The 18,222-nt window shown below is 39.2% G+C and overlaps 1 protein-coding gene across 1 annotated transcript; it reads left to right on the forward strand.

The window, feature by feature from the left end:
- Positions 1–9,899: 9,899 nt before the first annotated feature.
- Positions 9,900–17,222, forward strand: ggt5b (gamma-glutamyltransferase 5b). Its single transcript, XM_018671328.2, has 12 exons — positions 9,900–10,404; positions 12,017–12,144; positions 12,243–12,338; positions 12,478–12,673; positions 13,309–13,475; positions 13,611–13,757; positions 13,926–14,056; positions 15,132–15,319; positions 15,443–15,534; positions 15,652–15,761; positions 15,846–15,956; positions 16,187–17,222. The coding sequence occupies exons 1-12, from the start codon at positions 10,232–10,234 to the stop codon at positions 16,331–16,333; spliced, it is 1,686 nt and encodes a 561-aa protein (XP_018526844.1). The 5' UTR covers positions 9,900–10,231; the 3' UTR covers positions 16,334–17,222.
- Positions 17,223–18,222: the final 1,000 nt, after the last annotated feature.

Here is an 18,222-nt window from a genome sequence, read left to right on the forward strand (position 1 = left end):
AATTTCACTTTTCTATGTCAATAATTTGATTCTGACTTCACCCTCAATTAACTTTACAACTTTTGCCTACACAAAACAACAAACCAACAACACGGGTGCGTAAATTGGGTGTAATTACATTGCCAGGGCGTGAACATAATGGAACATTTGACTGTGGTCAAAATAATCACAGCAAAGTTCAAAAGGAAAAACACTGAAAATAAAAGCGTGACAATCCTTCGGTCTCATCCCATCTGCACACCCAGGGTCATAATTCTTGCAGCAGATGTCCAGGGATGCAGGGCAAAAAGCACATAATGATGTTAATATACCAAGCCAATTAGATACTCAAACTCTCACGAACTGTGTTTCACAGTGTTAAAGCTGAGAAATGAGCAGATTTTGCCCTCATCTCTCTGGGGAATTTTTGTTCTCTGACATCTGTGTCTCTGTCTTCTCTGCTCCAGGGAGAGGCAAAGTATCTTCACTCCATCACTCCCATCCCCCCTAGCTTCAATATCAGCCTGCTTTAACTCCTCTGCTACCTTTTTTATCCTCTGTGCATCTTAGTGTCACCAGTGCTGAGTCGCTGTTACTCTGTACTGTCATTATCAGGTGAAACCCTATCAGTTACACCACTGGCTTCATCATCCATGTCAACAACCTCTCCTTTTTATGGTAATCTATAAAAAATCTGATGTTTTGATCTCAACCTCAGTGCTGTTTTTTGGAAAACATCATTCTAAGAGAGGTGTGAGTCTTGTCTATTGACAAAATTTCAATGTCTAGCTCTGTCTTTATATGTTTCTCTTCATATGCCCCTCCCTCTCTTTCTCGCTCTCCTCTTCTGTAGACATTGAGCTGCAGCAGGGGACATACAAGCCTCAGGGTGCAATGTGGCCCATTTAATGTCCACAGAGACAGAAAGAGAGTGAAAAAATAACAACAACAACAACAGGAAAATGCGGTGTGTAATAATAAACAAAAATAAACACATATTTCAACAAAAACAAAACATCTGGGGGGAAAAACTGCAGAAAAAAAATTAAAAAAACCCCACAACACTGAAATTCTGTCACGTAAAAGACTAACTAAAAATGAAAGTGCATGTTTTTTTTTTTACTCTTTTTGGGGCCATGTCACATTCTATTTTTGCATTTATCCCCCTCTCCCCACCAACCCCTCCCACCCTGACGTCACCCACTCCAACTCTCAGCAGGGTCAGATGACCAAACTAACTTTCATGGCAAGTGCTGCAAAGCACACAGCTGCTGCTCTGTGTTCACAAACAGCAGAACTACCAGGGATATTTTGGTATTTGGTTGATGTCCTGGGTGAATTTAACAAAGAAAGGGGAAAACACAGCCTCAAGGTCCACTTACACATACTGTTTTGACCACATCACATGGTCTTCAAGGCCCCAGAATAAACAAGTGAGGGGGACTTGATATGAGATTGATTTTTAACTGCTGTCCCAGGTCAAGAATGAACTGAAAGGTCAATTCAATTTTTATTGTCTCGTGTATTAATAGTTATTAAAATCTCATATTGAGGATGAGCATGATTCCAAACTGGAGCACCACAGCATCAACGGTGCCAAATATCTGGGATCCAGCTGAGCGAGAGACCCTTAACTGTCTGAACTGCAACATCTTTGATGCACAGAACATAACGGAATATGAAGGAAAAAAAGAGAAACCTTGTTATACATTATAAAAAATATGTATATAAGCAGTCATTTTGGAAAGCTTACACACTTACACCTAACGCACCTAAAAGGAAAGACTGAGGCAAATGCTTAGAGAAAATACTGAGTCATACACAAATAGATGTATTGTAATGTAAACTTTAAAGATTAAAGGAGAGTGTGAATGAATGAATTAGTATTAGTATATTGAATTGTGTGTTGTTCATTTTTTTCCCCATCACTTTCATATTTCATACCAGAGTATATCTTGCATTGCTGTTGACCTTGTCGTCTAGTGCAGTTTGATACTTCTGAAAGATTAATCAGCGAGGTAAATAATTAACCACGCAGCAGCTGGGGGGCTACAAGGTGAAGAAAGGGCTCCTTCACCTGAATAATCACAACATTTTCCCCTCTCAACTCATGAACCATTTCTGTAGGATGTAGTATCAATACTGAAATAATACAAGCAGGATCACATGGAGCAAGAGGGAACCTAGAAACTGATACTTTGACAAAAGTTTTAAGTTCCGATGACAGACTTGCTGTCATCAATAGACTGATAGGATAATTAACTAAATACTCCTCTTGACCTTAACTTCCAATTAAATTGAATCCTGAAACTTGAAGTTTAAACTTGGAATTTCTATCATAGTGTCTTGCAATGTAGCTCATAAACCATGCTGTGATAAATGCTTAAACAATCATTAATGTAACATATTTTTGATGGATGATGAAAATATTTCAGACAAACAGTGTTATAGTGTGTTATAATTATCAAAGCGTGGTAAATCAGTGTACAGAGTAAGTGAGGCATCATCACCATTATCATGATCATCAGCTATAGCCCAGTTGGTAAACTGCACTGTGACAGACGCACAGCTTGTATTTTATAAATTACTCTCAGTTGTGCCTCTCATGAAACTACAGCAAAAGATATAGCAGGAGCTTTATGTGCTTTCTTTCCAATGCCAAATAAAATAGAAGCATAACACAATATTTATACCGACAACTAGTCACTACAGGCACAATGGATAGTAACAGGAATAGATAGTAACAGGAAGGTTGCTTTATAGATGTGTGTTTTGTTTTCATCTGTGTGGATACAGCAGTTTCCTTTCTTTGTAATCTTCCTAGGAAGAATAGGGAATTTTTTTTATCTGGGTACTGTTTCATTTCAAGGTGTAAGGTTTTATCAGCTGTAATCTCTATAGTTATTATTGAATTGCATTTTGTAATCTTTATTTTTAAGACTATCTGAGCTAATTGTACAGTACTGATACATTTTCTGCTGTAGGCAAGGTGACTTCTGGACATCTGTTTTATAACAGGACTTTTTCACAGAACAGAAATTCATAGCATAAAAGTGTTATAATGCTGTACAGATTGTTTAAGCCCCTTGATGCAAATGGGTGATTTTGGGCAATATACATAAAAACTGGTTTGACTTTGACCTGAAAAGTACAGTATAACCCTGATTAAGGGAGTATTGTTATTAAGTATACCAGTGGCAGAGCCCTGGTTAAAGGCATGTGCATTTGTACAAAGACAACAAAAGACATATCTGTGGGTATTCATTTTGATTACAAATAACAGACAAATAATCATTAGAGGCACATTGGTAGATAGATATTAACAGAGTAGTTGCTTTGTGTGTGTGTGTGTGTGTGTGTGTGTGTGTGTGTGTGTGTGTGTGTGTGTTGCATTTGACCTCATACCCTGAAATGCATCATATTTAACCCCTCTCTTTGTGCTCTCCAGTGTCTCCGTTTTCCTTTCTTTGTAATGTTCTTAGGAAGAGGAGGCTTAGTGTAGGCGATTGTTTATCTGGACACTGCTTCATTTCAAGGAGGTGCCAATGTAAGGTTTTATCAGCTTACCCTGTATGGTAGGCAAGGCGTGTTGATCACAGTTTCCCGCCCCAGGACCAGAGCTGTGTCATAAACAGTCTCAGTGTGGGTGACAAGGAAGGAAATCGCACAACTTTGATGCCAGCCATTGTGGATGTTTACTGTATCTCACCAATTCTGTTTTCCAAGGAGTCCTGGTAGATATTAAAAACAAACAAAAGAGAACACAATAAGAACAAGAAATAACATTTCTTAGTGGTTTTAGAAATACATTAATTGCACCGGGACTGACACGGGCCTGGTTGATGTCCACATCTCATAGTCTCTGCAAGCTCTTGAAAGAACAGAGCAGGCAGGGAGGTAACAGTGAAGTGAGGTCAAGTTGTGTCTGTAGCTGGATGAAAAAAACATTCACCAAATATAAATACCATTGTTATTTATTGTTATTTAAGATGACCAACACAAGAATGAGGGCTTGAGAGTGAGGACTGGACCAACCATGACAGGAAGCTTTAAACTTGAAAGGATAAGCAACATTCATAATATTTATAATAATCATAATAATGCTGTGGATCCTCGTTCCATGGGTGGTGGGGGAGGTTTCTATCACCAACAAGGCCTTTCTCAATCTGCATTGTCTGCACTCATCAGTCCCGGCCTGAGCACATGCTGAGTTCAAAGCCAGTTTTGACTTTTAACTTGGCCGACTGTCGCTGTGTCACCAAATTACCTTTTCAGATTTTTTACAAGAAAAAAATAGTATGCGAAGGTGAGAATTTGCAAGTTGGTGAAGAGGTCTTGGCAGCCCGGCTACAACCAGCCCAGCTCTCAAGAAGTCTTATCTCAGCGAGCACTTCGGTAATTGAAACCGATGTCCAGATGAAATATCATTTGGAAGATTCTAATCATCTCAGAGACTGAATGTAATATTTGCTGCTGCCAAACTGGTTTGAAGATCAAGCTGAGGTTCATGTTTTCAAATGGACAGTTAATACCTCTTTTATTCTTGGCCCTTTATTTGTATATAAACAGGTGATGTTAGCAAGAACACTGTTGTCCCAACTGCAAATCCTCTTCCTCTAAGAAGTCTGAACTCCTGAGTTCAACTTGCCACGTCTAAAGTCCAAATGACGCAAGCGTAAACTTCACATACTCTGTATTGATAAAGGGCTTAAGTCTGTAAACACGCACACCCTCATCAGAAGAAATCTAAACAAGGAAATTAAGGGAAAGCACCAGCAGCAGCTTCAAATTCTAAACACAACTGACCCTTTAAAACACAACATCTGCTCTAAGATTAGCTGTAACCCAAAAGATGAATAGTATAATAGCTGCTTTTTACACAACTGTGTCACCCAAGGATTTTTAGTCATTTGTCGTCTGACAGCTGATAGTTCATTGGACACACAAAACTCTCAGAACCAAAGTGTCCATTTTCTTGCAATGACTATTTTAGATGGGTGGGTAAAAAGGACACGGTGATGTGTTCATGTACTTCTTTCCAATCAGCCACAGCTGGACGAGGGAGGTGTTAATTCCTTTTGAGCTTAAACTACTTAATTTCCACCCACTCCAATAATGGTTTCATCACAGTAAATGGAGGGCTGGTGCAGTTCAATCAGTGTTACTGTTATCAGACACAGCAGGCGTGTTTCACTTTGAATGTGGTCGATGAAAGGAGGGAAATAAAGACTTCTCTAACTTACTACTGAATGTTTACCAATGAGCAACAAAAAGTAAAAAGCTTTTTTTTTTTTTACTTTGTTACTCTACGATAATATTTTTAATAAATGTTCTGACTTACAAATCTCAAAGTAATTCAAGGTTATTCCTTTCATTTCTGCAATGTTTACACTCTCTTACTTCTTTGATAAAACGCAGCAAATAGTGAAATAACAAAAATAATTTGCATGGAAATGTAGTCCATTTTATTATTAATATATTTGTGTCTGTGGCTGTTTTTTCAGCATACAGCAACAAAAATATAGCTGCATAAAGACACTGCATTGACATGGCAGAAGTGTATATTTCTGGAATGATGCAGTATCTGTGAAAACGGTGTGTGATCTGAATTATCTTGAATCTACCCTTCCATCGTGCCCCTGCTGCCCTGTTACATTTCCCTGTCTTTTTCGCTCCTCGGGGTGACTCAGCCAGATGAAAATTGTTTTGGAACTATTTATGCCTCAGAGGGGGGAAAAAAATAAAATATTTTGGTCACTCATCTGTCTATCAGCCTCCCAGTGATTTGTAATGCATGTTAACAATTACATAATCCAAAATTAGCGAAGACAAGACGAGCGACTGTTAGGGATCATGAATCATTCTCCTGGAGAATAAAAAGGTTACAGACTGCAAGAGGAAGTGAAAAGAATGTGACTGTGGATGAAAGAGCCCGTGGACTGAGAGCTGAAAAGGTGCAGCGCTCACATAGGATGCTGGATGTGAGTGAGCAGGGGCTGGCATTGGGTGGGTGGGGGTTTGGGGGGGGTGGGGTCGGTATGACGCAGTGAGGGCAGAATAATAACTATGCACTATTTATAGGAACACAACGACCTACAGTATGGTATCCTTGCAAAATATGCCCCTGCATCATCTCCGTGTGCTTTTCGTCTATGAAGATATTAATTATGATGCATGCAGTGTCTTGTCTTTTATTGAGATTAATTGGCTTCATAATTGAAAATAAACCAAATTACTCAACTTTCTGTGATTGCAGTGCTGTGGGCATTTGCACCCTGTTATGAAAAAATAGGTCATGTTGCCGTGACACTAAGCTAATGCAACATTAATTAACATAAACATACATGTGTTTTCTGGCTAGGTTTTATGTTTACAGGTCTTGTAAAGGTCATTAGTTACTGTACTATCCCTGCTATTTACAAACTCAGCTACAGCAGATGTCATTATAAGCACTCGTCTCTTGGAAAAGGAGTAATTTTGTCTAAATAATTTTAATGTTTAATCTTATCTCATATTATGACTTACAATTTTAAGACTTCAATTCCCAGTTTAAATGACTCACCATTTCACCAAACTACTGAAATTATAGGTGCCACCAAACCTATAGAGGAGCCAAGAACTTTACAAACTGAAAATGCACACACCATCTCCCCCTTGTGTTAGAGTTTCAACTGGCCATAGGCAGCATTGGACAGAATGCATTAAAATCATATAAATGTGCTCTCCTTCAGCACTGAAATAACATTTTACAAAATGCATGCATCACTGATTCAAACTGCAAACATATTTATGCTGTAGACACACTTCACGTGTCTGGCCTGGTAATATACTACTGCTGTGTGATCTACACTAAAAACAAAAAGAAAAATATTTTGGTAACTCATCTGTCTGTCAGCCTCAATATTATTTGTATTGCCCAAAAAAAAAAAAAAAAAAAGAAAACTTGCTGGCGTTATAATCTGTATAACATGTGAACCACTTTATCCTAAGACCAATGGTTCAGAGAAGGAAAATCTCCCAAAATAATAAAAGGGGAAAAAAAAGAAAAAACTAAACACATTCTGCTGAGGTTAAAGGTAAGCCTAGCATTGCAGTCAATATCAAAACAACTTACTATCAAGTAGAATCCAATTCAAGATCATGTTTATGCTTACTAGAAATAGCAGTGGCAGTGCTCACTCCCACGGCACTGGACTCACATGTTTCTCCGGGGCTCTGCCTCAGCTGAGGGTCAGCACCCAGGACAGTGACAGGCGATGCCAGCTTTGCCAGAGCACGTTCAGCACCTTGGTCAGCGACAGACACACTTGGCCACCAGGGAGAGTGCATGCTGAGGGCACTAGACTGAATGCCTTCGGGGTTTTTCATGGCCTGTTTGTTTGTGCCCTGGGCTGCTGCTTCTGTTCTGTGTCCCGGTAGACCAAGACTGTAACAGTTGTTACTCTGGATATGCCCAACCATATCATGATGATTCTAGGATCAATCACCCAGATTCTCTTCCTGTCTCACTCCACACTTTGGAGTACACAGCGCTACACATGCACATATCCTCTCAGTAATGAGCTGAGGGCACTACAGTCATGATAAGGGAAATGCACAGGAGTCATAATACAGCATTACAGAAAGGACTATTAAAAGCAAACAATGGATTTGGGTTAAGGCCAAAAGGTCCTTTGATCCTAACACACCCTCAGGACGTATAAATGATTGTGTGGTGTGTGAATTCCAGCACAAACACCAACACACCGATGCAAATTATTGGTCAGGATATGACAGCACCTTTACCAGATAATTCAAATAAATCACAAGGCTTTGTCTATTTCTCCCACAGGCTAATTATATGGGATCATGTGCAATTAGCTTCGATTATCAGATTGGCTTTCTCCCTTCTTCCCTTGCAGACCTGGTAATATACCAGCTTGCTCAGTCTTGTCTGCCACATCCATCTGCAGAGCTGAAACTCATATGTTTGGGTGGAGCTTTGTGGTTTCTTTGCTAATTTTATTGGTTCTCCCCTATTTTGGGTCACCTCCCAGCTGAGGAAAAAAAAAAAAAGATTCAGGTTCGGAGATAGACTGTCTGAGGTGTTGGCAGCGGCATTGTCCTCATGAGAGCCATGTTCCCAGTCTGGGCTTGTGCCACTTTACACAGCTTGAGGGTAGACTTGGCCATCTGGAGAATCTTAAGATTTGGGCCTGCCAACGTGTGCTGCAACATCAAAAACACAATGAAAGCTCATTGTGTTTTGTACAGCACCTCCATGTTCTCAGATCTGTTTTGGTTCCCTAGTTCACCAAGTTTAATCTACTCAAGGACATGTCAGTTCAAATGTTGCAGACTGGTGAGATTAAGGAGATTTCAATCTTCTTCTTTTTTTAATTGAAATAATCAGGACCAGTTTAAGCTGCAATGCTTTTGTTGCTGTTAGTTTCAAACCACTGGGAAAAAATGGGTCTAATTTTGAAAATGCACTCGCTTAAACTCAAATTTGTATTTTGATCTTAAATCTTTCCATACAATCAGGACTCTGTAGTGAGAGGCACAGGTGCATCTTATTTTTATTGCTCCTGGCACATTTTGCATACTTCACATACCCCACACACATAAAAGCACCTTATCTCTAACTCATATCATCCTTTATTTTTACCCAAAATGCTGCTGGCTCGGGTGTCTTTAAGCTTGATAACTTTATAACACAAGATTGTTTTGGGTGGATAGGTACATTATATCTATCAGCAGAGCACTGCAGCTTCCACTCTTGTTGTTTTGATGGTTTTGTGGGGTGAAAAGTTGAGATGTTATTTTGTAATTTGTTGAGAGCTGGAAACAGTCAAAACAATAGTTGGAAATGGTTCTGGCTGACTTTCAGTTTAGTTTTCAAGTTTCTGTGAGGCATTTGATTACAAACCATTGTTCTGTACATTTTTACTACAGAAGATACAGTTCCCTGATTTATTTTCATTTATATTATTTATCAGTCATTAGATTTATTTAATTAATAATTAAAATCAATTAGTTACTGGTTACTATTAAGATGAGATTAGATAATACAACAAGTTTTTGAAATAAATCACACTGAACCAGTGGTCTCCAACCTGTTTGGCTTCTGACGTCTGTAAGAGCAGCATGTAGTCAGTGTCACATTTCAGATGTCTGTGAGTTGTTAACAGCTCCATTAAACAGATATCTTTCCCTCTAAACCTCTCACATGGTTTCATTCCAGTAAATGTTCAAATGATCCAATATCTCACCAAAAATCAGAAATTAGAGAAAAACTCCTTAAAGTGAAAACAGATTTATGTCTAAGAACTTTGAAGCCCTCAGATCCATCTGGTGTCCCTGAAACTGTGTATAAAGTACTTCAAACCAGCTCCACCTCCAGCAGCTGTAAAAAGTAACATCCTGCTTACACACTGATGCTTCAGTATTACTCATCTTATAGTGTCACACATACTGATGTATCAGCCAGAGGGACCAAACCAATACTTTTACTTTATTACTAGAAGAAAAGTAAACTACTTTTCCTTATGTACTTATACTTAAGTAGGATTTTTCATGCAGTAATTTTACTTAGAATGGAGTATTATTCCATTGCTGTATTGGTAAGTAAATGATCTGATTTCTTCTGCTGTTAAGAATAAATAAACAAAGACTAAAGATACAGTACTTTACAGGCAGAGTTATATACAGCAGCCTGATGTGGTTTTAGCATCTGTGAGGCCTCATTTTAAAGACTCCAGTCTCCGCTGTGTCAGTGACACGGAGTTCACGTCAAGCATAATGGTCGAACGGGGAGCAGGCTGCGTTTCCTAGTACTGTGGCTCAGTTCATTGTTGGAAGAGGGCAAGAGTTGGAGAGCGTCACCAGCGTTGCACAACAATGAAAATGATAAGTTGTTAAACGCTTCAAAGACGCGCTCTGACAAATGATAACGCAGCCTTTCTCTTAAAAGCATGACTCTTATTTAAAGTGTTTCTGACATTCATATAAATGACATCGAAATGGGAATACGCGTGCGTCATGATTCCAAAGTATGGGTGTCGGGGGGCGTAGAGGATGTGGAGTAACACATATGTATGGTCACTGCAGTGCTACTTTCACTTCAGGGTAGTGGCTGATGGAGACAGGACGAGAACACGCACATTGAGGATTAGGCAGTAGTGTAGTAGTATTCACCGAGCGAGAGTGCGCGCGCGGAGAGGCAGCAACAGTTTCCTCACCACAAGGGTCTCCACAACAGAAGAAAAGTGAAATGGCTAAATATAAGCCCTGGCAGGTGTGCTGCTTTATCCTATCATGTCTGATCGGCGCTGTCGCCCTCATCTGCCTCTGCATCGCCTCGCTCGTGGACAGAGGATGTTCCAGCGGCAGCTTCAGGCGAGCGGCTGTGTCTGCGGACTCTCAGCGCTGTTCAGAGATTGGCCGGTAAGTGGGTTTTCTGACGGGAAAAGTTTTGTTCAACAGGAGGGCAAATAATCTGTTCTCGACTTACAGCGTCGAAAACCTCACAAAAGGAGTGATTTTTTTTCTTTTTGGAAATTTGACAGTTCTGTTAAGTCAAGCCTCTGTATGTTACTAGAAATATACATATATTTTCACCATGTGTGGGTTTTTTTATTCACAGTAATAATTGTACTCTCTGAAAACTCAATAGGCAATCAGGTTATACTCGCTGCTCTCCTGGGTGCAGATAAAAAGCTGAACTTAGCAATGGCATAAGCAGTTTAAGAGATTTGGTAGGCTCTGTTTAAAGAATGGAGATAATACCTGCAAGAAGTGAGTGTGGACATGCTATTCACTCTCCTCACCTCCTGCAAATTTGTTTTCATACTATCCTGTTGATGTGACTGTAAGAGAAAACTAGGTTTTTAAACCCACTAACTGGTGTCAGTCTTTCTAATGAGTGAAGAGACTTGGCTCTTTCTCTTATATACTCTGATGCAGTTATTCATTCAGAGGTGAGGCTAATGTGAACTCAATCAATCTGCCATCACAGTAACTTTAAATATAGAACAAAGGTGGAGCTTTTCTCCTTTTTTTCTGGAATGTGCATGTAAGTTTTCCGGCTTTTGTTTTCACAGCAGCAGAGAGGTTTTATCTGTCCCCTGCCAAGATTTGTCAGGGGTTCATTTCCCAGTTCATGTCAGAGACAATGAATATGAGCTCCATTAGTGATAGGGGTAGGTGCACTGAGGCAGCAGGCAAAATGTTTGAGTGATGAAAGACATTTTTCAGATGCAGACTGTGACTTAAATGCACTGATCAGGTTCATTCCTTCTACTGATGAGCAATGAGATAAAGTCTTAAAGAATACAACTGATGATTATAAAGAGAGTTACACAAATATACACCGGCATACAATATACACACACACAGTGCATACAAGTTGTAGCATCAGTTCATTGTTTCATCCTAGATTTCATTTTATCCCTGCTCAAAACTTAATTAACTTTTGGCATCTGGTGTAAAAAGGTATAAACCAGTATCAGTAATTGTTGCATTCATTGCCCTGTCTATGCAGTCTTACACGTTGTTCTGCCTCCTGATGAGAGTCCAGGATTCTGGGTTGACCCAAAGTACATAGAGCCAAAACATTCCCAACACTGCCTTCTCTTGTCACTTAGTGAACACATATGACCCCATGCCAACTTCTTAGTGAAAAGACCCATTCAGGGCTTTCTGAGAAAGGTTTCAGATTTTTTGTTTCTGTTGTGTAGTATAAATTAAGTTGGACAAGCCGATTTAAATCAAATGAGTTGTAATTTCTGAGAAAGACAGTTTACCTCATGAGTCAAGTTAAAAAAAAATTAGGAAAGAAAAGAAAGCACCACTGTATCCAGTGACTTCCAGCTCATGGTTTAAACTTGTCTCTTGGCAGCACTCATACCCTGAAACATAGGACGCTTAGATCTACTTTCATGTCATGTAGCTGTTAAAATATGTGTAAATGTGTGTCTGAGCATGAGTAAATATGTTGGTGACTTACCATGAGTTCTCATGTTTACCAAAACTGGAGTGAAAAATGACTGTTTTCCAGGAACATGCTCCAGCAGGGGGGGTCGGCAGTAGATGGCGCCATTGCAGCTCTTCTGTGCACATCTGTAGTCAATCCTCAGAGCATGGGGATCGGAGGAGGATCTATATTCACTATAAGAGATAAAACAGGTGGGTTTTGTCAATCATTTTTGCAACTTGAATTTTATCTCTTCTTAAATTATCATCATTGAGTTGGCCTGTTATTCTAATGGTTGTTCTCTTCTCAGGCAAAGTTAAAGTCTACAACTTCAGAGAGACTGTCCCACAGTCATTCAAGCCTAACCTGTTAAAGGACTGTCCAACCAATTTCACGTTTTCCACAGGTAGGCAGGGTCGTCCGTTAACGTGTGGTAGCAGATAATACACATCGTCTCCACACACTAAGTCCACCTGAAGTTTTCATCACTGGTTTACATTATTTGTTTAATGCAGCTGCACTGTTTTCCTATCTGTGAATTGCAGGTAGCCAGTGGATCGGCGTTCCTGGAGAGCTGCTGGGCTATCAGGTAGTTCACAAACTCTATGGGAAGCTGCCCTGGGCCAAGCTTTTTCAGCCAACAATCAGACTGGCCAGGGACGGCATCCCTGTGCCAGACTATCTGGAAAGGGTCTTGAACAACAAGCTTGTGAGAGGCCTCGTGAAAAAGTCATCTCTCTGGTACAGCTTCTCATTTTATTGCTTAGTGTCTGTAAGTTTTTAAAGGTCTCCAATAACAGATAAGAAATGTTTGAGGGCACTGATAAATGACAAGGGGCTGTGACCCTCACTTTTCTCATCTGTATATGACTGCAGGAATCATGGAACAAAGGGCTCTCCCATAAATCCCTTTGTGCAAGTCATTTCATGTTAGTTTTATGTAACCCCCCCCCTTGGTTAACAATTAATTCAGAGTATTTAACTTTGAGGATTTCGCATTGCATAATAGTTTAGCCTGGGCGGCATGCTCATTTGAGCACTTTTTGGATTAAGGAAAAATTTGCAAAAAAAAAAAAAAAAGCCAAAAAAAAGGTTCACGCTGTTGTTCTCAGCAGAACATTTCAGACCCACAGATAACAGAGGCACTTCCTTCACAAACGTGTGTGAAATGTTGCTTTCCCCAAATGCAAGGTTTAAAAAGGGGTGAGCTGGGGGTTAAGTGTGATGTGAAAAGCCTGAAACAGTGCATTTGGCTCCAGCCCACTTTAGCAAAAGTGTGCGCGCAGATGCAGAAACAAATTCCTGCACAGTATTTAACAATATTCATTGTTTATAACATGTTGTAATATGTGCTCTTACATTGATACTTTTTCCAGTTCCCTGCAAGTTTTATGCAAAAAGGACAAAACTGTTCTGAGCAAAGGAGACATCCTGAAGTTTTCTAAACTTGCTGAAACCATGGAAACCATTGCAGAGCAAGGGGCAGATGCCTTCTACAGTGGCAAGATAGGACAAGACTTAATCCAAGACATACAAGCTGCAGGTTGGTGCAATGACAACATGCTGTTGGCCAGGCAAGCTGGGGGTGTATACTTAAACAGACTGGAAAAGAAACTTTGAAAAGCAAGTATAATTTAAGATAAATAAGCTGTCTTTATATTCTACATGATTCTTTTAGGTGGGACATTGACAATGGAGGATCTGAGGGCATTCAAGGTGCGGGTGCAGGATGCATGGACAGTTCCTTTAGGAGATACTAAAATGCACATTCCACCACCACCTGCTGGGGGCGCCCTGCTTGCCTTCATTCTCGGACTTATGAAAGGTTTCATGTACTGTGTGATGACTTTTTCATGATCCTTTGAAATGATCTACTGTTGCAACTGAATGAGATTCTAGCTTCTAATAATTTACTGTGGATTACAAAAAGAGTGGAAAGCTCAAAAGGAGAACAAAAAAGTTATAACTTTGGTTGTTGTTCTCTTTTTTGCAGGGTTTTCCTTGACTCCAAACTCTGTGCATGGTGACCAAAGAATTCAGATGTACCATCATTACATAGAGGCAGTTAAATTTGCTAATGGACAAAGGAGGAGCATTACTGATCCTGAATTTAACAACAAAAAGGTTGGGATCTGGCTTACAGTTTAATGTTACAGTTGAGCATTTTAGTGACTTTCAGCTCATTGTTTTGGTTTTATGATCTTTACTGTATTGTGCAGTAGCTGTTCTCATCAACCCTGTTTTGGTGTTTCATAGAAAAAGCTCTGATAAACACAGTGTACGCCACCCGCCCAGCCTCAAACAGCAGACAAAAAGTTAGCGACTCTGTCTCCTGGAAATTACATTCATCTACAACTAATTTGCAACAGAAAATATGTTTTGAAGGAAACGTAACTGCAGCTAGATTATGTTTTCCATCAACATAATGAGGAAACTTAGTTAATTTTCTGGTATTTGGCTAGTTGCAAATTTTTCAGTAATATGTTCACAGACAACATCGTTTGTTTTCTGCTAAAATATCCAGTCCTGCAGATCAGTTTCCACTTCTTGTGCCTACAGCATTATCAAACATTTTTATGGTTATGTTTAAGTACTCACATCACTTGGTTAAGGTTCGGGAAAGATCGTGATCTGTTTTTTTTTTTTCAGAAAAAGTTCACAGTGACTTCAGAGACAACATGTTAATTTACATTTAAAGGTGCTATATGTAAGTTTTTGCTGTCAGTACATAACCAACTTTAGTGCTAACAGCTGTTTACTTATCAGTCTAAAAGAAACATACTAACTACTCACACATAGAACCTTTTGACCAAAACCACAATCATTCCTACCACAACTTAATTGAGAAAAGAGTTTAGTAGTATATTGACTTAATTTCTATGTAGCAGGGTTGCAGCGTGGAAGGTAAAACAGAGTGAGGGTTGGACTTGCATGGGAGTTATGTATCAGACTATTGCCTGACCAACTGGTCCAAGCCAAATAAATAGTTCAGCACATAACCGTGTCAGTACCGACATGTAAGTGGTGTCAGTCTTCTAATCTGACTCAGCAAAAAAGTGAATCAGCGAATTTCAAAAACTGAAGAAAATTAAGGAGAAAGGAAAAAGCAGCCATGTGAGATAAAGTGTATGCATAATATCTTAACCCAGCACTATATACGATGCTTCAGAGCTGTCTCATCATGACATTCTTCTTTCAGAATGCAGATCATTTGATTGATCCCTCCTTCATTAATCGCATCAGAGGGATGATTTCTTCAAACCGCACCCATGACAACTCCTACTACAACAACATGAAACCCTCCTCTGATCACATTGGGACAACACATGTGTCTGTCCTGGATGAAGATGGACTGGCTGTCTCTGCCACCAGCACTATAAACCAATTGTGAGCAGGAAGGATCCTCAAAAAGAAGATTTGTACATCACTGTCTTACTAGGAAAATTAGGAAATTATACTATGATATAATATTAATCCCCTTAGTCTACTGTGTTGTATTCTGTTCTATAGATTCGGAGGAGGTGTTTACTCTCCACGAACGGGCATCATCCTCAACAATGAGCTGTCTGACTTTTGTGGGAAAGCAGACACAGTGAGGGCAGGTAAAGTCCCAGACATAAACATAGCCTTTCAACCCGAGCCAACTCAATTTAAGACATTACTTAGCATAGACATTTAGTCTCTTTACAGTCTCATATAGAGTCTAATTGTTGTCGTAGGTGAACAGCCTCCCTCCTCGATGACTCCAGTAATACTGGAGTTGGGGTCTGGAGGAATCCTTATAATTGGTGGATCGGGAGGAAGCCTGATCACCTCAGCAGTGGCCTTGGTAACTCAATTTAGCTGTGGTTGCATTCTTGTTTGTCTAGTCTCTTATTTGTTTGCTTACATGATTCTCTTTTGTTTTGTGCAGTCTATAATAAATCACCTGTGGCTGGGGATGAGTCTGGAAGATGCCATCAGTGCTTGTATAGTCTTTGTTGATTCAAAGAACAATGTGAATTTTGAGCCTGGTTTCGACAAGGTGAAGTATTCATATTTTCATCCTCACTGTCCATTAATGGAATTCAAATTCACTGGACTGTGATGTCTGTCTAAAGAATAAAATTTCTATTTATGTTCATGAATTCTGATGGAGATTATCAGGACATAATCCTACAAAGATATTTCATTTACCTGTTAATCAGTTTTGAAATCTGAAGTGGGAAGGATAAGCCATGTTAATGTGTTCATGTGTGTGTTGTGTGCCCTCAGTCTGTGATGAATGGCCTCTATGGTCTTGGACACAAAAACGGTGACTGGACATTCTTCGTCAATGTGGTCAATGCCGTGGAAAAGGAGAAAGGCTGCATTGTGGCGGTGTCGGACAAAAGGAAGATGGGAAATTCAGCTGGATACTGACCATACAGACCACTAGGATGCAACACCTTCCCACTAAAATCCGTCCTTAAGACTGACTGAGCCTTTAGCCTTAAGAACAGTGAATGTGCAGCATCCCTGACAACAAAATGTGAGAAATTTGGAGCTCTGTTTTTTTTCTGAGAAAGAACCAGAACTGAAAAGCAACAGGAAGCTACTAATCTTTAAGGATAATTCCAGTTTATTATAACTTGGATTTCATTTTCATAGTTTTGGCCAACTTCTGTACCAACCAAAGTGATGTAGACTAACGCACCATTAGCACACCATCTGGCAGCTACTCATACTGCTTTTATGTACTGTAGGATCACACACTCCTGACCAAAGTGTAATGTGTGTGCAACAGCGAGGCATAAAAGAGTCTACTGTAGTCCAACAAAACCAAACATAGCGCTGTGTAATACTAAGTCTATTAATACCAATGAATGTTTTGTTTTCTGACTGAACTATGTAATTCTACAAAAGAACTGTTTTCTGTAGATGAGCCATGTAACCTGTACACAGACATCCTGACTGAGATATGAGTTGATGGTTGTTGTAGGCTGTCAGCTGCCCAAACAGGAAATTTTTACTGTGACCTTAAAGATTTTGCTGAATGTGAAAAGGATTTATTCAGGTTCTACAGCATATTGTGATCCTTCTTTAAACACTATGAAAATGCTGGAGAATTTCTTTTTAAATGAAACAAGCAGTAGATTCACAATGAACAAAACTATGTCAGAAAGTGTATTTTTACACTATCAGCATGTCATTTTGTATTTTCTCTGTGTTTTAGTATGTCGAAATGTTTTGTAAAATAATTCCACCTTTTTTTTATTACAATTTTTAGCTTTGAATATGTGTTGTCACAATAAAAGAGTCCAAAATAAAACCAGTCTGTCATCTTCGTCTTCAAAGACCATGAACACTGGTTAAACTAACATCTACAATATGCTTTTTACTGTGAACTACAGCTCTTTAAATGTTTATTCCTTGTTGTTAGTATAGTATGATCTGCAATAATCTACTTCATGTATTCCTGTTTGCCTTATTTCAGAGCAGAACTTTTGAACTGAAACAAAAGATGCAGTAATGAGATACGTTTCAGTGGAGAGACTCATGAATTAGAAATGATTTCTTAAGTGGATTCTGTTCCGTTTTCCTTCGAGCCACTAGATGTGAGTTATGAGAACATGCAAATTTTGCTCTGTCTGAAGCACCACTGTCTTTGTTGTACGATAAATGAGTTCATGTGGGTAAGTTATGACTTCATAGCTTTAGTGTCATGATATTACCCTCTTTGTATAAATAACAGCCATTTAAAGTGAGCTGCATTTTAAAGTATGTAAAAACAAAAAGTCTATTCATTGAGTCTTTCAGTCAAAGCAGAAGCTGTTACATAATCCTGTGATGACTCTCTTAACTTCAAGTGATAGCATACTTTCAGCCACAATGTCCCTTGATGAAGAAAATTATCTCAACTGTAGTTATTGGATGTCATTGAATATGCATTTTGTATGTGTGCATCATTATTTAAAACTATCATAATGCCATCCAAGGCAGTGGGATGAATTTAAACTATGTAGACTTTGATATACATAGAGACTTGACATTTTTTCATGCCTAGAGGGTGAGTAAATTGGTCTGTCTGAGTTGCATAACTCTGAAGTCCATTATAACTATGTGGAAGTGAGATTGTGCTTAATTGGGCCTTAAAGGAAAATTCCAGTCCTAACTACTGACTTTTGCAGTCTCCTTCTCCTTAAAAATGATTGTAGCCACACAAGGTAGCACAGCTGAAGCTATTTTAATATTACTTCTGCAGGCATCCTGGTAGACTAAGGAACTAAGGCGCATGCAGTGTATGTCTGCTTAGTTACTGTGTGGTTATG

Source organism: Lates calcarifer, linkage group LG9 (genome assembly GCF_001640805.2).
Source record: "Lates calcarifer isolate ASB-BC8 linkage group LG9, TLL_Latcal_v3, whole genome shotgun sequence".
Classification (NCBI taxonomy): domain Eukaryota; kingdom Metazoa; phylum Chordata; class Actinopteri; family Centropomidae; genus Lates; species Lates calcarifer.

Excerpts from the sequence above, each read along its gene's own strand:
- ggt5b (XM_018671328.2), top strand. The coding sequence starts at position 10,232 with ATGGCTAAATATAAGCCCTGGCAGGTGTGCTGCTTTATCCTATCATGT. Across the intron at positions 10,405-12,016 it reads CGCTGTTCAGAGATTGGCCG|GAACATGCTCCAGCAGGGGG; the intron begins GTAAGTGGGTTT and ends ACTGTTTTCCAG. Across the intron at positions 15,957-16,186 it reads TTGAGCCTGGTTTCGACAAG|TCTGTGATGAATGGCCTCTA; the intron begins GTGAAGTATTCA and ends GTGTGCCCTCAG.